Here is a 23,086-nt window from a genome sequence, read left to right as displayed (position 1 = left end):
TTAACCTGGAATGATGGTGAAAGCTCTTAAAAGCATGACTTGGACGTCCAACTTTGGTCATGATAACATGTGCTATGTCTTCAACTTAGAGCACCCCAAAGAAGAAGTCCCTCAAGGAGAAGCTGACAAACTTACCACCCTACCAATTTGAAGGACAATATCTCAGGGAGGCAAATATTACCTACCTAAGCAAAGAACAGCTAGAAGCCCAGATAGGTTGGTTCTATTCAAGAGTGTAGAAGGTGGAAAAGTGGAAGTACACATGCTTCCGAAGGAGTCTACAAATCTTGCCAAGGAAACCATAGTAAAACCCCTACTAGAGAAGGTTGGATTAAAATAATATATAGAGCTCCAACCATGTGAAGTAGACTACTAGAGAGCCTATGAGTTGGTAGTGCACCCATCAAGGAAGATGGCCTACAAACCATCTTGGATCTAAACAATAATCTAATTGAAGTAAACATTTCAAAGGAAACTATGGCAAAGGCTTGGAAACTCGCAAGGGAGGGCCATATGACAAGGCATTGGGAGATGATAATCACAAAATCCTTCACCAACCCGTCAGCCTCTTTCAGTAATTTGAAGCAAAAGGAGGTAGAGAATGCTCTCCACCTCTACCACCAACACTTTCACTTCATCTCCAAGAAACCTCCTATGTATAAATGCCCGAATCATGCAGTAACCTCTACCTCTACATAAGCATGGAGAAATCAAGGGGCATTTCTAGTTAACCATGCCCAATACATCCATACTATTCTAAACAAGATGAAAAAGCCAGGAATTATCACCTTTTTGGGGCACTAGAGGTGTTGGCATAGAGAGGCATTATCACTCCATCGGGCAAGCGGTTCATCTACCGCCTACTCTAGGATATAATGATCGCCCACTTAAGAAAGAAGAAGATGATGAGCTCCACGAGTACCTCCAATTTCAACATGGATACGGGGAATATTGGTGAGAGTACACCAACTAGAGAAAAAGAAGTGGTTGCTCAACAAGAGGCCACTACAAAACATAGTTCAAGAGCAAATAGACCAAGAGGAGGAGAGAAGGAGTCTAAGGGAAAAGAGAAGGTAATAGAAAGAAGTACCAAAAGATATCCCGCCCCACCACCTATCAGAATCGAGGAACCATCTCAAAGGGTGTCATGCTTAGAAAGCAAAAAAGAAGTCTTTGAGCTTGAAAGAGGAGGTGTGGGGGATTTTGAAGAGTTTTGGCAACTCCAACCCCAAGAAAATTTGCACAAAAAATCCTATGTGCAAGAAGCAAGACGATCCGCTGGTTGGTCTATAACCACTATACAAAGAAGAAGAGAAAGCTTGAATGCAAAAGAAAGGATTTGAAGGAAAAGAAGCTCAAATCAAGGTTAAATACACTAAAAAAAGAGAGTAGGAAGTGGATGAAACATTTGATGAACGTACACCAGAAGAAACTACCCCTCTCAACCAACATTAACACCACTTAAAGCTCAACAATGGCATCTAGAATTTTCTATAGAATATGCTACACTGTCACCAATAAGGGAAGAAGACCAAGAAGATATGCAGCCTAAGGAAAAGGATACACACAAGGATTTCCTGAGCAACAAGAAGAAAAGATAGACGATCAGAAACTAGCAAAGGAGAAGAACACAGCCAGGTCGAGGTAGAGGATATAACCAAGCATGAAGAAGACTTCTTGGGAAGCTCCACTAGAAGTTATCGAAGAGTATGCTGAGTACGTACATCGAATTGTAGAGAAGATGAAAGAGGATGTCTATGCCAAGTAGAGCAGGATCCATACTCTCCAACAAACACTCAGGCTCGCTACAACAAGGCTAGATGTAGCCAATGTCTTCAATGAAGATTATAGCTAAGTCGATGAAAAATCTTAGAAGGAGTTCCAAGACTAGAAATAATTCAGCCAAAGCTAACTCTAGGAAATTTCAAGTTTAGTTGAAATTTTGAACCAATTGTTTACACCAAGTGAACAACAAGAGCAACAACTTAAGGAAGTGACTACTGCCTTGCACAACACTAGTGCACATGCTCACAAACTCCAGGTATAGCTTGATGTTTTTAATACACAACTAGCACTAGCAGAGTCAAGAAATGGAGAGCAGTCTCAACTGGTAAACCAACCCCAGATTACCCCGTCGGTGCTCACTCTACAAGGTACATATGAAGCATATAAAGCATTGGAAAAAAAGAGCAAAGACCTTGAAATAGAGTTAAAGTTGGTGCAAATGCAGAGAAAAGATCCATTCATGAGTTTCATGTAGAAGGAAGAGGCATATCAACAAGAGATAGAGAGACTAAAGGAAGATTTGAAGAAAACACAAGAAGCGAACAAGGGCAAGCAACTAGAATCAGAGGACGAATAAGTAGAGAAACTCTTGCGGGCCTCTTAAGCCCTGCAATTTCAACATTGTTTTGAGGAGCCCCTAGGTACATCAACCTCACTACTAGAGATTGCACCACTTGAAGTTGAAGCCGGGACCCTCTAGAGTCTATAACACAAGAAAGAGTGTAGAAGCAACAAAGGAACTCAAATCAAACATCATAAAAGAGACAAAGAAAATGGAATGGGAGGAAAGGATTTTCCATTCTATCAATTTGACCAGTTGATATTGAAAAAGATTCAAGAAGAGCGGCATTAGCAATCATTTCCCTTTCCCTTCATCAGATTTGAGTTGCAGATCCAAAAAAGACTACTAAAGGAACAAGCAGAAGTTCAACACATGCACACATGGCACACCAAAGAATCTGGTTGTTATGGCATCCAAGACACTTAATATTATAAGTGAATGTCCTTGCAAAGATCGAGAAAGATCTACACAGTGCCTGGTACCTAGAGTCAAGAGTTGGTCTAGCCGTCTCTTGCTAAAGCAAAAGCCTCCTACATGGCTTAATTACCCGCCCCTATCACCACCCAAGGATACATGGTAATGAAAGAATACATGGTGTAAACTTCCTTGGTAGAAGCCATGAACATGTTTTGACGCATACCACACATGGTTTGCATTATATTATAAAGATTGCTAGAATGATCCTCACGTGCTTGGAGACCTTCCATAGAGCAGAGCAAACTGACACTGCATGGATGTGATTCTTAGAGGGCAACTAAGGAATCTGCTATGGCTTGTCAGAGCAGCCCACATACGACATTCTATATGGATTTTATGCATGCCTGATGTTCCTACCCTTATTTTACATGCAAACTTTCGAGGAGGCATTCTACACAAGACTTTTCACTCACATGTGAAAGATATTTGGCCTTGTCATTGCAAACCTCCGTGCAAGGTTCGTGGGATACTCAACCATCGAAGACAAAAATCGGATTACATTGCCAATAAAGAGCTTGGAATCAAGTACCACCAAGGCTTGGAGCAATTCTAGAAATGCAATGTTGCATGCCAACCTGCACACTACTTAGCCAATAAGGAGTTGTGTCATGGAGGACACATGTATCTCAGTTATTAATTGAAAATTTTGCCAAACTCCAATGTTGTTATATCAAATCATTTGTTCGAATGTGTAAAATATGTAAATGGGGCCAAGAGCATCTTTTTGTAATAACATTTGATTGGATACAATTATTAGCCCCATTTCACCCACATTTTGAGTCAGGAGCCCTTATTTTGAAACCTTGGATAAGATATGAAAGCCAGTTTTGAAAAAAAAGGGCCTAAGTTTTGGATAATGAAATTAAACGTGTGACTGGTTTGACTATAGAGTCTTCTCTCTTGCATCTCTTGCTTGTATTTCTCTCATATAGTGAGGCATTTAAGCTCTAAGACTTGCCACATATTCTCAAGCGAAAGCTCTTTTGTTTAATGTAAGTTTCTCGCGATAACATCATGGTCTAAGTGTGCCTATCAACAAGTTGTTTATGCTCATATTGCACAAAACACGCACAATCAATTTTTGAGCATAGTAGGGGATAAAGCCTGCTTAGATAGAGGAAGCCATCAAATGCTTCTAGCATTTCTATCGACTTGCTAAAAAAAAGCTATTGCTATTAAGCGCAATTTTATCCTAGTGCCACAACTGATAATTGAAGTCATAAGGACCTCTAGTATGGCATAGCCTATTCATGTAGTAAGTTTGACTACATTCACAGTCCTGTAACTACCCCAAAATATCACTTAAAACTTGCGGTAAAGTAAACTAGCTTTTAGTGTCTGACATGCACTTGACGTTAGCACTTCAAATTAACAAGGTAGACTAGTTTTTTCGAGAGGATAGCAACCTCTTGTAACTTCCATGCACTAGTTGGGTCAGCTACATCTTACATATAGACATATTAGTGTCGTTGGTTTTCACTTTGCTACCACTGATATGGCGAGCCTTGGTAGTCGGCCGACAGAAATTGACGATCAATATGATTTGATGTGGGTGGCCTAAAACTTGGTATGAAGACCTTGGGTAGTGTTTGGTACGAATTGGAAGTGATTGTGGGAAAAATAAGTGGTGTGAACTTTGTAATTAATGGCCTATGATAACGATTTTGATGGGGAGTGCAAATGTTGTGTGTATATTTTTTGCAAGGCATTGAGGACTTGACTTGAACCTCTAGTTATCACAATAATGCTTTAGTCAAAGAAACTTCGATTTAAACATAGAAATCATTGTAGTCTGGATGCAACATATGAATAAACATAGGAAAATATATGATACAAAGGTTCACGACCAACAAATGAGTTGAAAAGTCATTGAGTGTGTGTGTGTGTGTGTGAGAGAGAGAGAGAGAGAGAGAGAGAGAGAGAGAGAGACATCTGTGGTTTCATCAAATCAAGTCCTGTATCTCCCCGTGTGAGTCCCGACTCCCATAGTTCAACAATAGTAGCTGCTTCTATCAATTAGGAGGTCCACATGAGCTACATAGCACAAAGTTGATCGGAAGAATAAGGCACCCACATCGTGGAGAGGCTTCTGGGATAGTCCTTCCGCCAAAATTGAAACCAAGCCACAACTTGGGGTTTCTTGAAGCCTTAGGCTAGCGATGGTGGGTAAGTACGAGATAGGAGGGAGAGCGTACATCAAGGCCATACTGCACTCTGTCAAATACAACACATGCGCCGTAAACGGATTACTTATTGGTAGAATTCAAGGCGATGGAGCTGACGATTTCTGTTTGCAGATCCTCGAATCTGTGCCCCTCTTTCATAACCACCAGGCCCTTTTGCCTATGCTCGAGCTCGCATTACTGCAGGTATCGTTTTTTTCTGTTCTGAAGAGAGGACCTTAATTAGGGTGTTGACTCGAAAGGCTTTCTGGCTCGTCTCTCCCTTTCTGTGTGTAGCCTGTTAGTAACTCAAGCTTTTGTTGGCTTCGACCATAGGCTGTCCTTTGGGAGTCTCGTACATCTAAGCATGATGTGTTACTTCAATCAACAATCAATTTTAGGCTAAGTATTTTGGGGTGCTCTTTTGTGAATCTCCATCTAGTCCATGGCTTGTGCTTCTGACTTTTTTTTTTTCAGCTTGGTTTACATGTTTTAAGCGAAAGTTGATTGTTGTCATTTAAGAGGATCTATTGCTTCATATCGTGTAGTTTTTCTTTGCCCTTTTTGATTCGTAGGTTTAATCCTTTTTATATTGTTTCATGACTATCTTATGGAGGTTTTCATGTCTCATCTTCTATAGTCCTCTTTGGATCTTCAAAGGTAGGGTGCATGATACGATGCGTTGTGCCCTGTGCATGTGTCCGGAAGGTTACATTCTTAGCTAATTCTTTACTTACTATCACGCAATTGTTAGGGATGTTGGAATGTTAACACTAGAATGGTAACAGGACACTTTTGTGTCCTGTTAAGAGACCATTTTGCTTGAATTATTTGAACAGTATGAAAATGAATTTCTAGGTGCTATATATCCACAAAGTTGCCTTATGAGCTGAAAAAAACTTAGCATTTTTTTTGGAGTATCGATCTCACCATTAACCTTACTCTTGCACAACATTTTTGAACCTAAACTGTGTGAAAAAAAGGGGTCTTGTTTTTGGTTTTTTTTCGATTTTTGGCAACTATAGCACTCTAAACTTCATGTGTGAGGTTTAGATGGCTAGAGGTTAGGCCTTCATAGTTCTCAACATGTTTTGATGCTTGTAGGGAGACATGTTTTGATGCTTGTAGAGAGAGCTAAGTGTTAAAATTGAAAGTTATGACCAATTTACAAGAATTCCATAATTTTGTTTTTTTGTCAAAATTAGCACTTTTATGGTTTTTTTGGTGGCTTTCTTGATATCCAAATTCAATTTTGATTGTGTAAGTGTAATGGATAACATAAAGCTAATCTTTCTTGAGTTTTGGGGGACCTAATATGCTATATAGCATAGTATATAATGATGGTTGAGTTTTTTGATTGTTGAAGAATACGATACATTTTAGAGTATCAAGTATAACTTTCTCAATATTGCTAGTTTCTTAGGCCAATTGTGTGTATTTTGTAGGTAGTAACCATATATAATCATACACTACAAACTTGGTTGGATATTGAGTAGTTTCTATGGGTTTCTAGAGGTCATAATGTTAAACCCATTTTTTTCACGTTTGCTGTATTTAACACTTTATCATTGTCCCCAAGGTTCCAATTCTAAGAGATCCATTATCCTTTTGACATGCTCCATGGCTCCTTTTGAATCCAAAGGTCCAAAGGGAACCAAGAAAACATGTATATAGTATCTGTATTGAGCGTGACTATAGAAACTTTGATGATAGGTCCGCAGAATGGCAAAAATGCAACTTTTTTGTACCTATTTTTTTTGCCAAAAAACAAATTAGTGAGGTAAAAGCAACCATATGTTCTGGTCACCAACCAATTGAAGTTAACGGGGCATTTTATCTCATGTCCTACAAAAATGCCCACTCTTATTTATATGGAATTAACCCGTAAGAAATTGCTGTTTTGGGCAAAATGCTCTGGTCCATCAACTTTGGAGGCTTGTAGTGACCAAGTGATGAGAAAAATTACAAGTTTCTCATTTTTTCCATATGTAGTAGTTATTGAACTATAAGCTCATGGAAGGATTTTTCAAAATGAGTGGATCTACTATGGTTTTGGAAAATTTTCCCAAAACTTTGAAAGGACACTTTTATGTCTTGTTAGGTTACCATTCTAGTGTTAAGTTGCGACCATATGTAATGAAGTCGTGGTTTAAAGACTCGGGGATGACTAGCATGAGTGTGCCACTTGCAATTTCATTAAAGTGTCATATACACATTGCTTGGGTTCATATAGGTCTATGTTTAGGTCGTAAGGCAAAGGAGGTGTTACGAGGACGTGGTAGTTATTAACCATGTCACAGAGATGTGGCAACTTTGGTTGTTGGTTTCTTTCCAATGGGGTTTATTTTATTTGTTTTGAGACCCTCTTTTTGAAGTAGCAAACGGTCGGACATTGTATGGCCAATGTGGACGGTAGATTCACCCGCAGACGGGAAGTGGTCGGCACTGGAATTCGTATGGTAAGAGGATGTCTAGGCTCAGAGCAAGATCATATAGGTCCCCCCGTCGCACTTAGCAAGTTGGTGGATGCTAGGAAGTGAACTCAATTAAGGCGTAAAGTCAAGGTGGGACTTCCAACAAAAAGTATCCGACAGTTGGGCCACATTGCACTTTTGGATGCGGTCCCAATGAGGATAGATGGTCAGAAGACCAGTGGGAGCCCAACGAAAGCATCTCCTAAAATTTAGGGAACTGCTATTTTGGGCCGTGAAATGTGTTCGCGTCATTACTTCCGGTATGACTAGGGGAACATTTTATAACTCTGCCACGAAGTCAACTGGGCAACCGGTCAGGATATTTTTAAGCGGCAAACCCGAAACGGGAAAATGCTTGAAAATGCGCCAAGTGTCACATTTTGGTGAACTTTCCTCTTGCAGAAAAATGGGCGCTGATTTTTAAGCTGGGAGAAGCCTCATTTGCAACCTATCACAGATTAAGAGCTATGGAGTGCTTTCTTTCCCTCTCATGTACAGTGTGGTGCTAGGAGTGATGCCCTGCACACTACACACTGCTCTCTCTCTCCCCTACGTGCAGTTATGTGATGCCCCACAAGAGGGCTACTCATTTGACTAATGTACAGTTGTGTGGGTTCATGCTTTTGTGCTGAGGCAAGAGCCTCCTTGAGCAGGAACAGGGGTAGCTAACTGCTGCTCCAAAGCAGGCACCGGTGAGGGTCATAACCTCACCGTACAGGTGCAAAATCAGCGCTGTGTATGGCTGTAAATTCACTGTTTTTCAGCCATACGGACGCCAGGATCATTGGGAATCGTGCCCCACTGGCAAAGGACAGTTAGGGGACTGTTTGGGGCTGAAAACAGGGCAAAAACCAGTAAATACAGCGTGCTGAATTTACTGTTTTTCGACAGGAATCAGAGGGTATACGACAGTACAAGCGAGTTCCAGCAGGGGAATTGGTTTCGCGCAAGTTTTGGGGCTGTTATGCTGCCGAAATTTGGCCAAATCAAATGGTATCTAGGTGGATACACGTGAAGGATTCCCAGGACCTTACCTTGTAATTTACCCTCCTAAAGAATAAAGAAATACCGAAAGGGGCGCCAATTTTGGGGCCTACAGGTTGTCGGCGTCTGCTCGGAGCATTCTAGCTTCCGAGCTGTGTGTGTGATTAAGTGTTAATTCCCATTACAGGTTCTTTTTGCAAAGTGCTATGTGTGTGTGTATAAAGTAAAGAATTTCGGGTGAAAGCCAACGCCTACCGCCCTACGGGCCGGTTACATGGTTCCATTGCCGGGATATCAATCACTTTTTCCTCAAAGAGTGAGCCTGGATTGTTCAGGGTAAAGACACACAGTGCAAGAACGCGGGGATTACACTATGGCCGACAAGGGGAAGGGAATTATGGAAGAGGGTTCCTCTCCAAAGGACAGGCAGGAGATTCCTATGGTTTTTGAGATTGGCGAGAGCTCACGGCCACGTCAGTCTGTACCTCCTGTCAACGTGAATGTCCCTCCAGTAGTACAGGGCTTTATGACAGGGCAACTGGAGGATGATGCGTTTAAGACTCAGTTAGTTGCCGCGGTGAATGTCTTTTCGCAGCTGGTGCAGAATCCGAGGTTTATGGAATTCTTGCAAGTGCCACCAGTGCAACATCAAAATAGGCAACCTACGCCGCGTACAGAGCTTGTTGAAGCTCAAGCCCAGGTACTTCATGAGGCGCAGGAGGAAAGGGAACACTCGCATGTTGCGGAGTCGGGGGCTCCAAAGCAGGTTCCTCCCGTGCTTGAACAGGTGGCTGGAACGCCTATTCCACAGGTTATGCCAGTTCAGCCCGCCACCTTTCAGAGCCAGCATGCTGTCTTGAATGGACAGGGAGCTGGATACCAGGCTATGCACTCAGTTTTTCCACCACCCACGGTACATCCTGGGTATTTCGGGGGTGGATCAGTGTTCCAAAGTATGGCTGGTTATGCGTCTGGAAGTCAGCCGTACATGCCAGGAACAGTGTTCGGGGGTATGCAAGGCATCATGCCAAACCCCATGTATGGTACTATCGGCATGCAGCAAGGTTTCCACGGCAACCAGGGCCAGTTTGGGGTGCCACAGGGTCATTTTGGCATGGCTGGTTTTTCTGGACAGCAGCCAGATATCGCACCTCTTACGCAAAATGTGAATGGCCAAGGCGTGCTGATCATGCCTAGTACAGTGCCCATGTTGCAAACCATTCAGTATGACAACTTGGGGGCACTAGAGAAGCCGAAGGCTTACAAAGAAGGTGGTGCAGCGGTAAAGTTCAGTACCTTCAGTGGTTTCGAGGACAAGACCAAGGCACTCACTTTCCTCCAGCAGTTTGATACAGCTTATGCGGGAGGGAATTTTACAGAGGCCTCGAAGGTCAGGAAAGCTGCCACTTTCTTAAAGGACAATGCGCTTACATGGTGGACGACATTGTTAATGCAAGGACAGGCACCCGCCACTTGGGTTTACTTCAAGCAAATGTTTGCATCTGCTTGGCTATCAAATGAATTTGAAGCCGATGTCCTGACAGATTGGCACCAGCTTACGGCAGCTTCGTGCAAGAGCTTGCTGGAGTACAATAGGAGGTTTTGTAAAGCATTACTCTCAGTGACCTCCTACAGATTTGTGCCATTGACAGAGCAGATAGAGAAGTATTGTTGTGGGCTGCCTAAAGGGCTTCGCGATTACTGTACAAAGAATAGAGTGGCTACCCTTACTCAGCTTATGGAAGTTGCGAACATTGGTCTTGCCTTGTTGAAAGGAGAGGACAGTGGATTTCCGAGCAGTGATAAAGGAGGGCAGCAAAAGATAAATTCAGCGAAGAAGCCCTTTGTGAAAACGACTCCTGATGCGTCACAGGGGTCAGAACAGGCCACCAAAGATAAGGATTCAGCTGGGACTTCTGGAGCGCAGGCAAAGAAACAGAAAAGGAAGCCTTTTGTGCACAAGTCGCTCGAGGAAAAGAAGGTCCTAATGGCTGAGAACAAATGCTTTATATGCGGCCTGGTCATATTTCTATCAATTGTCCACAAAGGAAAAGGCCAGCTGACTCAGAGGATAAAGAAGACCAGAAAGGCAAGAAGCCTAAACCCACGGCAGGTTTAGTGCCAGACATGGTGGGTGACAGGCCCAACACAGATGCCAGTGAGTTATGCAGGGCATGGGGTAAAGTTAGAGATCAGACGGCACTCATCTTCTTTGATCCAGGTGCCAAAGCCAACTTTATCTCACCAGAGTTAGCTATGAAGCTCGGCATCAAAGCTGAAGAAATGGGGTACACAGCAGAGGCAGGGTTGGCATGTCCTTGCCACTTAGAGTGTGTTACTCCCATCATTGGAAAACTGCGTCTGCATATTCAGTCGTATGTGGGCACTGAAGAGTTTTACATCATGCCGCTGGAAGGTTGTGACGCCTTGTTGGGGATCCCGTGGATGTTCCGAGTGCATGGAGTCTTGGATGCCTACAACAAAAAGATCACTGTACAGCATAGGGGCAAAACTCACATCTTGGATGTAAAGCTTAAAGGAGAGTCAGTCCCTATTGTATCTGCTTCTGCTATCACTTCTGTAATAAAGAATCATCTTTCTGTGTACTTGATTTTTGCACGTGATGTCTCAGATAGTGATCAGTCAAATTTATCTGTGTTAGATAAAGAAAGGTCAGCATTTTTGCAAAAGTTTAGTGACTGTTTTTCTGATTCATTACCGTCGCAATTGCCGCCAGAGAGACCTGAGGACCATCGGATAGATTTGGTGCCAGGGTGTAGCCCACCAAATAGACCTCCCTACAGGGTTAGTGCGGCACAGCAGAAAGAGATTATGGGCCAGGTTGAGGAGTTATTAGAGAAGGGGCTGATTCAGCCTAGTTCTTCACCCTTTTGCTCCCCAGTGCTCCTAGTGCAGAAGAAGGATGGCTCATGGCGCATGTGTATTGATTACCGTGCGTTGAATAAGAATATCATCAAGAATAGGTTTCCTATTCCTCGCATTGATGATATTCTCGATCGTTTAGAGGGTGCTGCAATTTTCAGCAGGATAGACCTGAAGAGTGGGTACCATCAGATTCGTATAAGCCCAGAGGATGTGCACAAGACTGCGTTTAGAACGACATTTGGTCTTTATGAGTTTCTAGTGATGCCGTTTGGGCTAACAAATGCTCCAGCCACGTTCAACAGAATGATGGACCGGATTTTCCGCTCGCATCAACAGTTTGTTGAAACATTCTTCGATGACATGATTGTGTATTTGAAGAATGAAGAGGAGCATAGGCGTCACTTGACCATTGTGTTCGAAGAGCTGCGCAGTCACAGGTTACTTGTCAATCCTAAGAAAAGTGAGTTCTTCCTCGAAGAGATCCACTTTCTGGGCCACATAGTCTCAAAGGATGGTGTTAGAATGGATCCCGCAAAGGTCGAAGCTATCAAGACATGGCCAGACTTGAAGGCTGTGCAAGCAGAGATAGCATCGCCTCTTCACGCATTGCAAAAGAAAGAGGTCACTTTCAGATGGACCCAAAAAGAGATTTCAGCTTTTAGTCTCTTAAAGGAAAAGTTGACTTCAGATCCAGTTATTGTTTTGCCAGATCTCAGGAAGTCATTTGTGGTCCAGTGTGACGCGTGTGGCAGTAGCATCGGAGCAGTGCTAATGCAAGATAGACGGGTAGTAGCCTATGAAAGCCGAATTTTGCAAGGGCCAGAGAGGACTATGCAAGTCTATGAGAAAGAGCTCTTGGCTGTGATTCATGCGCTTTCTAGCTGGAAGCACTACCTCTTAGGTGCTGATTTTGTTGTCCAAACAGATCATCAGACCTTGCGATACTTCTTGACACAGTCAAAGTTATCCGAAAAGCATATGCGATGGGCAAACATTCTTTCCATGTTCCACTTCCAGATTATGCATGTGGAAGGCAAGAAGAATGTTGTGGCTGATGCGTTATCAAGAAAGCCACAAATTTCAGCTGTGTCAATTCCTTATCATCATGAGTTAGATGACATGAAGGAACAGTATACTGCTGATGAAGATTTTGCAAGGATCTTTGAACAATTACAAGAGGGGCAACATCACGAGCACTACCTCCTCAGAGATGGTTTTATGATGATGCATGGCAGACTTTGTGTCACTAGGCCATTGCGACATAAGGTCATGGAAGAGAGTCATGTCCCACCGTATGCAGGGCATCGTGGCATTGATGCAACAGTTAAAGCGGTAGAGACGTTCTTCTATTGGCCTACCTTGAGGAGAGATGTGGATGCCTTTGTGCGAGCATGCATAGTTTGCCAAAAGGTCAAGTTTGACAGGCAAAAGGCACCAGGGTTGTTACAACCACTGCCGATTCCGGATAAGCCATGGGAAAGCATTGCTATGGACTTTATCTTTGATCTTCTAAGGACGCCAACAGGGAATGATGGTATATGGACCATTATCTGCAGGTTCAGCAAGCAGGCCCATTTTATCCCTGTCAGGAAGAAGATAAAATCTGATCAGATGGCACGCTTGTTCATGTACAATGTGTTTAAGTACCATGGTATGCCACAATCGATTATCAGTGATCGTGATCCTCGCATGACCAGTTTGTTCTGGAGAGGATTGTTTGAGAACATGGGTACTACGCTCAAGTTCTCGTCTTCGTTTCATCCACAAACTGATGGACAGTCAGAAGAGGCCAATTCTACTGTCTTAGATTTGCTGAAATGCTATGTGTCAGATAATAAGGGCAAGTGGGAACAGTATTTGCCTATGCGTACAATAATACGGTGCATTCATCTACTGGCAAAGCACCTTTTGAGATTGTTGAAGGCGGCAAAAAGGTTCCTCCCATTTTGCACACCAAGGACAGGATCTTTGAGGCAGATCGATATGTTGAGAACATGGATGAGATGTATAAGAAGATTAAAGTTGCCTTGGAGAAAACTCAGGCAAAACAGAAAAAGGCTGCTGATCGTCACCGTCGTGAATTGTTACTATCACCTGGTGATTGGGTTCTCTTAAGGTTCGAAAAGGCAAGGTTAAAGAAGATGAAGGGCAAGGAACGGCTGTTTCCTAAGCTCAGCATGCGTTACTATGGGCCTTTTCAAGTGCTTGACAAGATCAGCGATGTGGCTTACAGGCTGAAATTGCCTGATGCGTGGAAGATTCATAATGCGTTTCACGTGAGTCTTCTAAGACCCTTCGTGGGTGATGTGCCAGAAGATATGCCAGTTGAGGATCAGCCAGAAGTTGAGGAACTTGATGAGATCCTGGTACCTGAGCAAGTTTTGGCACATAAGGACAGAAAAGTTAAGGGACAAGTTGCAAGACGCTATTTGGTGAAGTTCAAGAACTATCCGCCTATGGATGCAAAGTGGATGGAAGAGCATGAACTGTCAGAGTCACCAAATGTATTGCAACTTTAGCTTGAAGCCTTTGGGTTACAGCCTACTTATGCCCCAACCCAACGTGTGCAAAGGAGGGGTAATGATAGAGCTAGTACATCAAATGTACATATAAATTCAGTGCCATAGATGGAAATGGCAAAAGTATGAAGGCCTCATTAAGTCATTTGTATCTATGTATGTTACGACCTTTCTTGCGGATACATGCGATGATAAAAGAGTGTTAATAGCACAAGATCATCAGTGGCGTGTATTTATGGTATGCAATCGAGGACGTTTGCGATTTCAAGAGGGGGGTATGTCACGAGGACGTGGCAGTTATTAACCATGTCACAGAGATGTGGCAACTTTGGTTGTTGGTTTCTTTCCAATGGGGTTTATTTTATTTGTTTTGAGACCCTCTTTTTGAAGTAGCAAACGGTCGGACATTGTATGGCCAATGTGAACGGTAGATTCACCCGCAGACGGGAAGTGGTCGGCACTGGAATTCGTATGGTAAGAGGATGTCTAGGCTCAGAGCAAGATCATATAGGTCCCCCCGTCGCACTTAGCAAGTTGGTGGATGCTAGGAAGTGAACTCAATTAAGGCGTAAAGTCAAGGTGGGATTTCCAACAAAAAGTATCCGACAGTTGGGCCACATTGCACTTTTGGATGCGGTCCCAATGAGGATAGATGGTCAGAAGACCAGTGGGAGCCCAACGAAAGCATCTCCTAAAATTTAGGGAACTGCTATTTTGGGCCGTGAAATGTGTTCGCGTCATTACTTCCGGTATGACTAGGGGAACATTTTATAACTCTGCCACGAAGTCAACTGGGCAACCGGTCAGGATATTTTTAAGCGGCAAACCCGAAACGGGAAAATGCTTGAAAATGCGCCAAGTGTCACATTTTGGTGAACTTTCCTCTTGCAGAAAAATGGGCGCTGATTTTTAGGCTGGGAGAAGCCTCATTTGCAACCTGTCACAGGTTAAGAGCTATGGAGTGCTTTCTTTCCCTCTCATGTACAGTGTGGTGCTAGGAGTGATGCCTTGCACACTACACACTGCTCTCTCTCTCCCCTACGTGCAGTTATGTGATGCCCCACAAGAGGGCTACTCATTTGACTAATGTACAGTTGTGTGGGTTCATGCTTTTGTGCTGAGGCAAGAGCCCCCTTGAGCAGGAACAGGGGTAGCTAACTGCTGCTCCAAAGCAGGCACCGGTGAGGGTCATAACCTCACCGTACAGGTGAAAAATCAGCGCTGTGTATGCGCTGTAAATTCACTGTTTTTCAGCCATACGGACGCCAGGATCATTGGGAATCGTGCTCCACTGGCAAAGGACAGTTAGGGGACTGTTTGGGGCTGAAAACAGGGCAAAAACCAGTAAATACATCGTGCTGAATTTACTGTTTTTGGACAGGAATCAGAGGGTATACGACAGTACAAGCGAGTTCCAGCAGGGGAATTGGATTCGCGCAAGTTTTGGGGCTGTTATGCTGCCGAAATTTGGCCAAATCAAATGGTATCTAGGTGGATACACGTGAAGGATTCCCAGGACCTTACCTTGTAATTTACCCTCCTAAAGAATAAAGAAATACCGAAAGGGGCGCCAATTTTGGGGCCTACAGGTTGTCGGCGTCTGCTCGGAGCATTCTAGCTTCCGAGCTGTGTGTGTGATTAAGTGTTAATTCCCATTACAGGTTCTTTTTGCAAAGTGCTCTGTGTGTGTGTATAAAGTAAAGAATTTCGGGTGAAAGCCAACGCCTACCGCCCTACGGGCTGGTTACAAGAGGTCTTGTTTCCAAACTATTATTACATAAAGCAAAAGCCAAAGATGATTACTTTTGATTAAGTCAATACATGAGACATGAAACTTGAGAAAGGATGACGATAGTATGTGAAAGAGGTACATCTTACCGGCTTCCTTATCAAGCACGGTGATCCCTTTGATATGCTCCATAACCTCTAGTAGCTCCCTCCATGCCTTTGATTTGATTTTATAATGTCATTTTTAAGAAACTCTTCAATTACTTGTCACATCAACAAAAGATACAGACAGTGGTGACCATGAACCCCGGCCAACCTCAAACACTGGAGGAAGTTAGGAATAGCCTATCTGTCCTATGAAGAGGAACCCTCTTTCCTGGTGTCATTCGTCTTGTCAGCCATACAAGTTCTTATACTTTGTATCTTCGCCAAAAACCAACTAAGGCTGAAACTGGCCCGTAGGGTAGTAGACTTTGGCTTTCACCCGAAACTTTACTTTAAACTTTAGGACACAGAGAAACTTTGCAAATAAAAACCTGTAACGGGAATTGGCACTTCAAACACCCACGACTCGGAAGCTTGAGCGCTCCGAGTAGACGCCGACACCCAGTATGTCCCAAAGATTGGCGCCCCTTGTAGTATTTCTTTATTGTATTCAAAGAGGGAATAAAACCTGCGATTTCCTAAGAGCTGTCCTACATAATCCAAACTGAAAATGACATGTTTTTGCCTGATTTCGGCATCATAACTATATTAGGACGCTTCACAGACAGTGTCCCTACGCAATAAGTGACTTTCCCTGCGCATACGGACACCTTGCAAAACCTGGCGAGAATCTGCAGCACGCTGAATTCTCTGTTTTCTGCCTTGAAATTGTGCCAGATCACCCGTACAATGATCCTCTCGCGTCCCCGGACTTCTTGGGGGTATTAGGGACCGTTTAGGGGCCAAAACCCTAAACCTGTAAAAATACACAGCATTTCCCTATTTCGGGCTCCGTTTCGCGAGCTGGTCGCATTCGTAGCAAGTCCTCGAGCTCTCGCATATGTAGGGCTACTTGCTTTGTGAATCAGACTAGATTTCTCACTTGAAATCTCTCCGAATTCACCTGTATCTGTGGGGGATTAGCAACTAGCTAATCCAATACCTGTGCAAGAGGCTCTTGCCTCGGCAATCGTGCATGAACCCACACAACGATACATATAGATGAAAAGACCTCAAGTGGGGCATCACGTTTCTGTATTCAAAAGGGGAGAGAGATACACGAGAGCAGGATCATCGCGCTACATAGTGCAAGGGAGAAGGTAATTTTCCATTAAAGCTTCAATATCTGCACCAACTACTCACACACACACACACACTGTAAGTCACAGTGAGAAGAAGAGAGTTTTAACGCCGTAGGAAACTATCCCAAGAGAGAGAGAGGCAACCCCAAATTGCCTTTTGCGCCAATTCTTGGCTGAGGTGGCTGAGTTTGACTCTCTGAAGCCTTTGGTGAAACTCTTGGCCATTGGCTGTTTCACACTGGCCACGCAATGTCCGGCCATTTGTGACTTCAACAAGAGGGTCCCAAAAATTAAATGAAATCATCGGAAAGAAACCAACAACTAAGGTTAGCAATTGTCACGTCCTCGTGACAATAATTAGCAATTGCCACGTTCTCGTGACATACCCCCCTCTTGAAATCCCAAACGTCCTCGATTGCATGCCATATATACATGCCATTGATGATCTTGTGTTATTAGCACGCTTTTATCATCGCATGTACCCGCAAGAAAGATCATAACACATAGATACAAACGACTTAATGAAACCTTCATACTTTTGTCATTTCCATCTATGATAGAAGTGAGCATAATACCTTTAACACAATGATGCACACTTCTATTGCAGTGAATCCATATGTACATTTGATGTGGTAGCTCCATCATTACCCCTCCTTTACACACGTTGGATTGGGGCATATGTAGGCTGTAACCCAAAGGCCTCAAAGTAAAGCTGCAATACATTTGGTGACTCTGACAGTTCATGCTCTTCCATCCACTCTGCATCCATAGGTGGATAGTTTTTGAACTTCACCAAATAGCGTTTTGCAACTCGTCTCTTTACTTTTCTTTCTTTATGTGCCAAAATCTGCTCAAGTATCAAGATCTCATCAAGTTCATTATCTTCTGGCTGATCTTCGTGTGGCATATCTACTGGCCCATCACCACCCACAAAGAGTCTTAGAAGACTCACGTGTAACGCATTATGAATCTTCCAAGTGTCAGGCAATTTCAGCCTATAAGCAGCATCGTTATCTTATCAAGCACTTGAAAAGGCCCATAGTAACTCATGCTGAGCTTCGAACAACCTTTCCTTGCCCTTGATCTTCTTTAACCTTGTCTTTTCAAGTATCCAATCACCAAGTGAAATCAATAATTCATGAAGGTGACGATCAACAACCCTTTTCTGCTTTGCTTTAGCCTTCTCCAAGGCAAACTTAATCTTCTTATACATTTCATCCATGTTCTCAACATATCGATCTGTCTCAAAAAACTTGTCCTTTGTATGCAAAATGGGAGGAACCTTTTTGCCACCTTCAACAATCTTGAAAGGTGCCGTGCCTGTGGACGAATGCACCGTATTGTTGTACGCATACTCAAGCATAGGCAAATACTGTTCCCACTTGCTCTTATTATCTGACACATAACATTCAACAGATCCAAGACAATAGAATTAGCCTCTTTTGATTGTCCGTTAGTTTGTGGATGAAATGAGGATGAAAACTTGAGTGTAGTGCCCATGTTTTCAAACAAGCCTCTCCAAAACAGGCTCGTCATACAATGATCTCGATCACTGACAATTGATTGTGGCATACCGTGGTACTTAAACACATTGTACATGAACAATTGTGCCATCTGATCAGATTTTAAACTTCTTCCTGACAGGAATGAAATGGCCCTGTTTGCTGAACCTGCAAATAATGGTCCATATACCATCATTCCCTGTCGGCGTTCCTGGAAGATCAAAGATAAAGTCCATAGCAATGCTTTCCATGGCTTATCCGGAATGGGCAGTGGTTGTAATAACCTTAGTGCCTTTTGCCTGTCAAACTTTTGACCTTTTGGCAAATTACGCATGCTCGCACAAAGGCATCCACATCTCTTCTCAAAGAACGTCTCTAGCGCTTTCACTGCTACATCAATTCCATGATCCCCTGCATACGGTGGGACATGACTTTCTACCATGACCTTATGTTGCAATGGCCTAGTGACACAAAGTCTGCCATGCATCATCATAAAACTGTCCCTGAGGAGGTAGTGCTCATGATGTCGCCCATCTTGCAACTATTCATAGATCCTTGCAAAATCTTCATTAGTAGCATACTGTTCCTTCATGTCATCAAGCTCATGATGATAAGGAATTGACACAGCTGAAATTTGTGGTGTTCTTGATAACGCATTAGCCACAACATTCTTCTTGCCTTCCACATGCATAATCTGGAAGTGGAACATAGAAAGAATGTTTGTCCATCGCGTATGCGTTTTGGATAGCTTTGACCTTGTCAAGAAGTATCGCAAGGTCTAATGATTTGACTGGACAACAAAATCAGCGTCACAAAATGGTGACGTGGCATAACCACCGGTGGGTAGAAACTGTACGGGCATGTGTTGATGTGGCAGTACGGATAGCAGTACGGATCTCCGTATATCTCGCCGACATGTTGACGTGGTTGTTGTACGGATTTTCGCAAATTGCACTGATGCTTTTTTTGGGCAGATTTTTGGGATCAATTACTTTTAATACAAATTCCTTTAGGGACTATTTGCTTTTGAGTTTAATTGCTTTTGGGGCTCTGCTCTTGGCATCCCTTGTAAGAATAAAAGAGTCCTAAGTGCCTCACTCATCAGAGCATCTAGACGTAGAGTCTGAGATCGAAAGACCCTACGGGAGTTGTACTTTGCTCAAAGAGTAATATAAAAGAAATACCGAAAGGGACGCCAGTCTTTGGGGCCAATCTCTCTAGGCACGGAACTATGCCGGGCCGTGTTGACCAAATTGAACTGTGATATTAAAGTTGTGAAGTATTTTAAGTGATCCTCTCTCGTATCGCGAGGCGACGGAACCTAGACTTGGGGTGTCCAAGTTTGTTGCAATGGTATTAGAGCACGACCGATTTCTCTTCTACCGGAAAATCCGATCTTTTTCTCGCGACACTTATGGATTCCAACAAAGATCAGTCGACTTCTTTTGCCTTTGCCAATGCGGGAGGAGATCACGAAGAAGATTCTCATGAGCAAATAGAGGAAGAGTACGGCCCACCTTGGCCTACTTAGTTCGAGATTGAAGGGATGGAACGTCGACAACTCGTTGAGGAGGCAACGAAGCAGATGATTAAATTTGCTAAGTATCCCCAATTTACAAAATTTTTGACCCAACAGGCGATGAGTGAATTGCATACTCAGTGGGAGAAAACCACCAAGCCGCCAATCAAACTGGCGATCAAGAATCCTCCTACTTCGAGAATGTTTACTGAAGAAGAACTCCATGATGCGGTCCAAGCCCAAATCAATCAGCTTCTCACAAAGCCGATTGAAAAGCAACTGAAGCAACGTAACAAGGGAACTAATTCCCCATGTAACTTGGGTCAAAAATCCACTTTTGAAAATGCTAGAAAGCAGAAGAAGCGTGTACGCTTCGAAGGATTGCCTAGTTCGTCCTCATCTTCTGATAGCTTGGACACCTCATCTTCTTTTGATTCAAGTGATGACGATAGGAAGGGCAAGAAACGACGGAAAGATCCACATGTTTTATGCAAAAAGAAAGCATTTTTACAGAGACAATCAATATGATTTCCTCGACAATAAGGGCAAAAAGCCCAAAGAATTGAAAGAGGGAGGACAAGCAGTAAAGTTTGAGCACTTTTTAGGGTTTCGAGATGCTCCCAAGGCTTAGCCTTTGTTCAACAGTTTGAGACAGCATTTTCTGGAGGCCTCTATACAGAGGACTCCAAGATCAGACGGGCGGTATCCTTTCTGAAAGGCAATGCACGGACATGGTGGTCCACTCTGTTGTTAAGGAGACAAGCGCCGACAAAGGGGTTGAGATTTAAGAAACTCTTTATTTCTTCATGGCTCACACAAGAATATAATCGAGACTTCATTACTGACTGGAACCATGTCGGATATCCGGTCAAGACAGAATCTTTGGATTCTTATTGTGAAAGTTTGGGAAATTTTTCTACCTGTTTCATCCTTTAAGAAGATCAAATTTAAGAAGCAGATTGAACGGTTTTGTTGTGGGCTTCCCAAAGAAATTCGAGACTATTGTCTCGAAAGGAAGTCCGAGTCTATACAACAGTTGATGGGACACGCGAAGCGGGGATTTGCTATACATTTGGGTAAATTGACTTACCCATCATATGAACCTTCAACAAGTCATAGCAGAAACAATCGGCGAAGAGATAGACGACCTTCTCTCACAGAAGACCAAAGAGATGAATATTTTAAAGCAAGAAAGTGTTTTGAATATGGAGAACAAGGACATATCGCTACACGGTGCCCCAAAAGGACACACGAATCAGAATGACTTGCAGGTTGAAAGAATAACAGGACGAGGCGATACTCGAACAGATTTTTGAATTAGCAATATTTTGCTTTATGAATTTATGAAAGAAGATTTTTTGGAAGATGATTTTAATTTTTGAATAAAACTAATCTTTTATGAAAGAATCTGTTAGTTCTGGAAAAAGAATAGAATTAAGAATGAGATGGAGTAGTGATAGCTCCTGAATGAACGTGATAACAAATCATGAATCACGATTGATTCAATGGAATGAATGACTGGACCACTCTATTCAGTTTGAACTTAGTGATAAACTAGGATCCCTAGAGATGATTCTCGCACACGACAGTGCTTGAGGCGACAGATTCTCGCACATGACAGTGCTTGAGGTGAAAGATTTCTCGCACACGACAGTGCTTGAGGCGAATGACTACTTGCACGCGATAGTGCTTGAGTCGAAAAATAAAAAATAAAAAAAATCTCTATAAACATGATCGCAGTATGGGATTAGTTAACCCGACATCAATGAAGTGCGAAATGGATCTAGAGGTGGTTACTAAATACGTTGCTCGCAGTCATTGTCTTAGATTTGGAAAGAATGTTTCTGTGATTGATTGTCATGTGATCTCCTGTGATGTCACGTGCAGTGATGTGACTGTCGTCTTTGTACATGTGCTAGATGTGTCGTGTCTAGTGCGTCGGTACTAAGAGTCAGTGTCTACTAAGAAAGTTTATGGCCTCTGTCTGTTTTGTTCAACAAGTCATAGAGAAACAAGCGACGAAGAGATAGACGACCTTCTCTCACAGAAGACCAAAGAGATGAATATTTCAAAGCAGGAAAGTGTTTTGAATGTGGCGAACAAGGACATATCGCTACACGGTGCCCCAAAAGGGCACAAGAATCAGAATGACTTGCAGATTGAAAGAATAACAGGACGAGGCGATACTCGAACAGATTTTTGAATTAGCATTATTTTGCTTTATGAATTTATGAAACAAGACTTTTTGGAAGATGATTTTAATTTTTGAATAAAACTAATGTTTTATGAAAGAATCTATTAATTCTGGAAAAAGAACAGAATTAAGAATGAGATGGAGCAGTGACAACTCCCGAATGAACCTGATAACAAATCATGAATCACGATTGATTCAATGGAATGAATGACTGGACCACTCTATTCAGTATGAACTTAGTGATAAACTGGGATCCCTGGAGATGATTCTCGCACGCGACAGTGCTTGAGGCGACAGATTCTCGCACACGATAGTGCTTGAGGTAAAAGATTTCTCGCACACGACAGTGCTTGAGGTGAATGACTACTTGCACGCGATAGTGCTTGAGTCGAAAAACAAAAAATAAGAAAAATCTCTATAGACATATCGCAATATGGGATTAGTTAACCCGACATCAATGAAGTCGGAATGGATCTAGATGTGGTTACTAATTACGTTGCTGGCAGTCATTGTCTGAGATTTGGAAAGAATGTTCCTGTGATTGATTGTCATGTGATCTTTTGTGATGTCACGTGCAGTGATGTGACTGTCGTCTTTATACATGTGCTAGATGTGTTGTGTCTAGTGCGTCGGTACTAAGAGTCAGTGTCTACTAAGAAAGTTTATGGCTTTTGTCTGTTTTGCAAGCGTAATCAAGGGCGATTACAATTTTTCAAGGGGAGGGTATGTCACAAAATGGTGACGTGGCATAACCACCCGTGGGTAGAAACTGTATGGGCAAGTGCTGACATGGCAGTACGAACAGGTGTTGACGTGGCAATACAAACAAGTGCTGACGTGGCAGTATGGACAGTAATACGAATCTCTGCATATTGCAGTGACATGCTGACGTGGCTATTGTACGGATTTTCGCAAATTGCGTTGATGCTTTTTCTGGGTAGATTTTTGGGATCAATTGCTTTTGGTACAAATTGCTTTAGGAACTATTTGCTTTTGAGTTTAATTGCT

General features: G+C 42.8%; 1 protein-coding gene across 1 annotated transcript in view; it reads left to right on the top strand.

The window, feature by feature from the left end:
- The first annotated feature begins 4,852 nt into the window (after positions 1-4,852).
- LOC147418679 (ER membrane protein complex subunit 8/9 homolog) overlaps positions 4,853-23,086 on the top strand; it is a 97,402-nt gene continuing 79,168 nt past the window's right edge. Inside the window, exon 1 of the mRNA XM_086505425.1 lies at positions 4,853-5,193. Within this exon, the coding sequence (XP_086361551.1) occupies positions 4,984-5,193 (210 nt within the window). The 5' untranslated portion in view covers positions 4,853-4,983. The remainder of the gene's footprint in view (positions 5,194-23,086) is intronic.

This window comes from Adiantum capillus-veneris, chromosome 29 (assembly GCF_014529385.1).
Source record: "Adiantum capillus-veneris isolate H3 chromosome 29, ASM1452938v2, whole genome shotgun sequence".
Classification (NCBI taxonomy): Eukaryota; Viridiplantae; Streptophyta; class Polypodiopsida; order Polypodiales; family Pteridaceae; genus Adiantum; species Adiantum capillus-veneris.
Note: the sequence above shows the minus strand (reverse complement) of the source record. Positions and strands in the feature narration are given on the sequence as shown.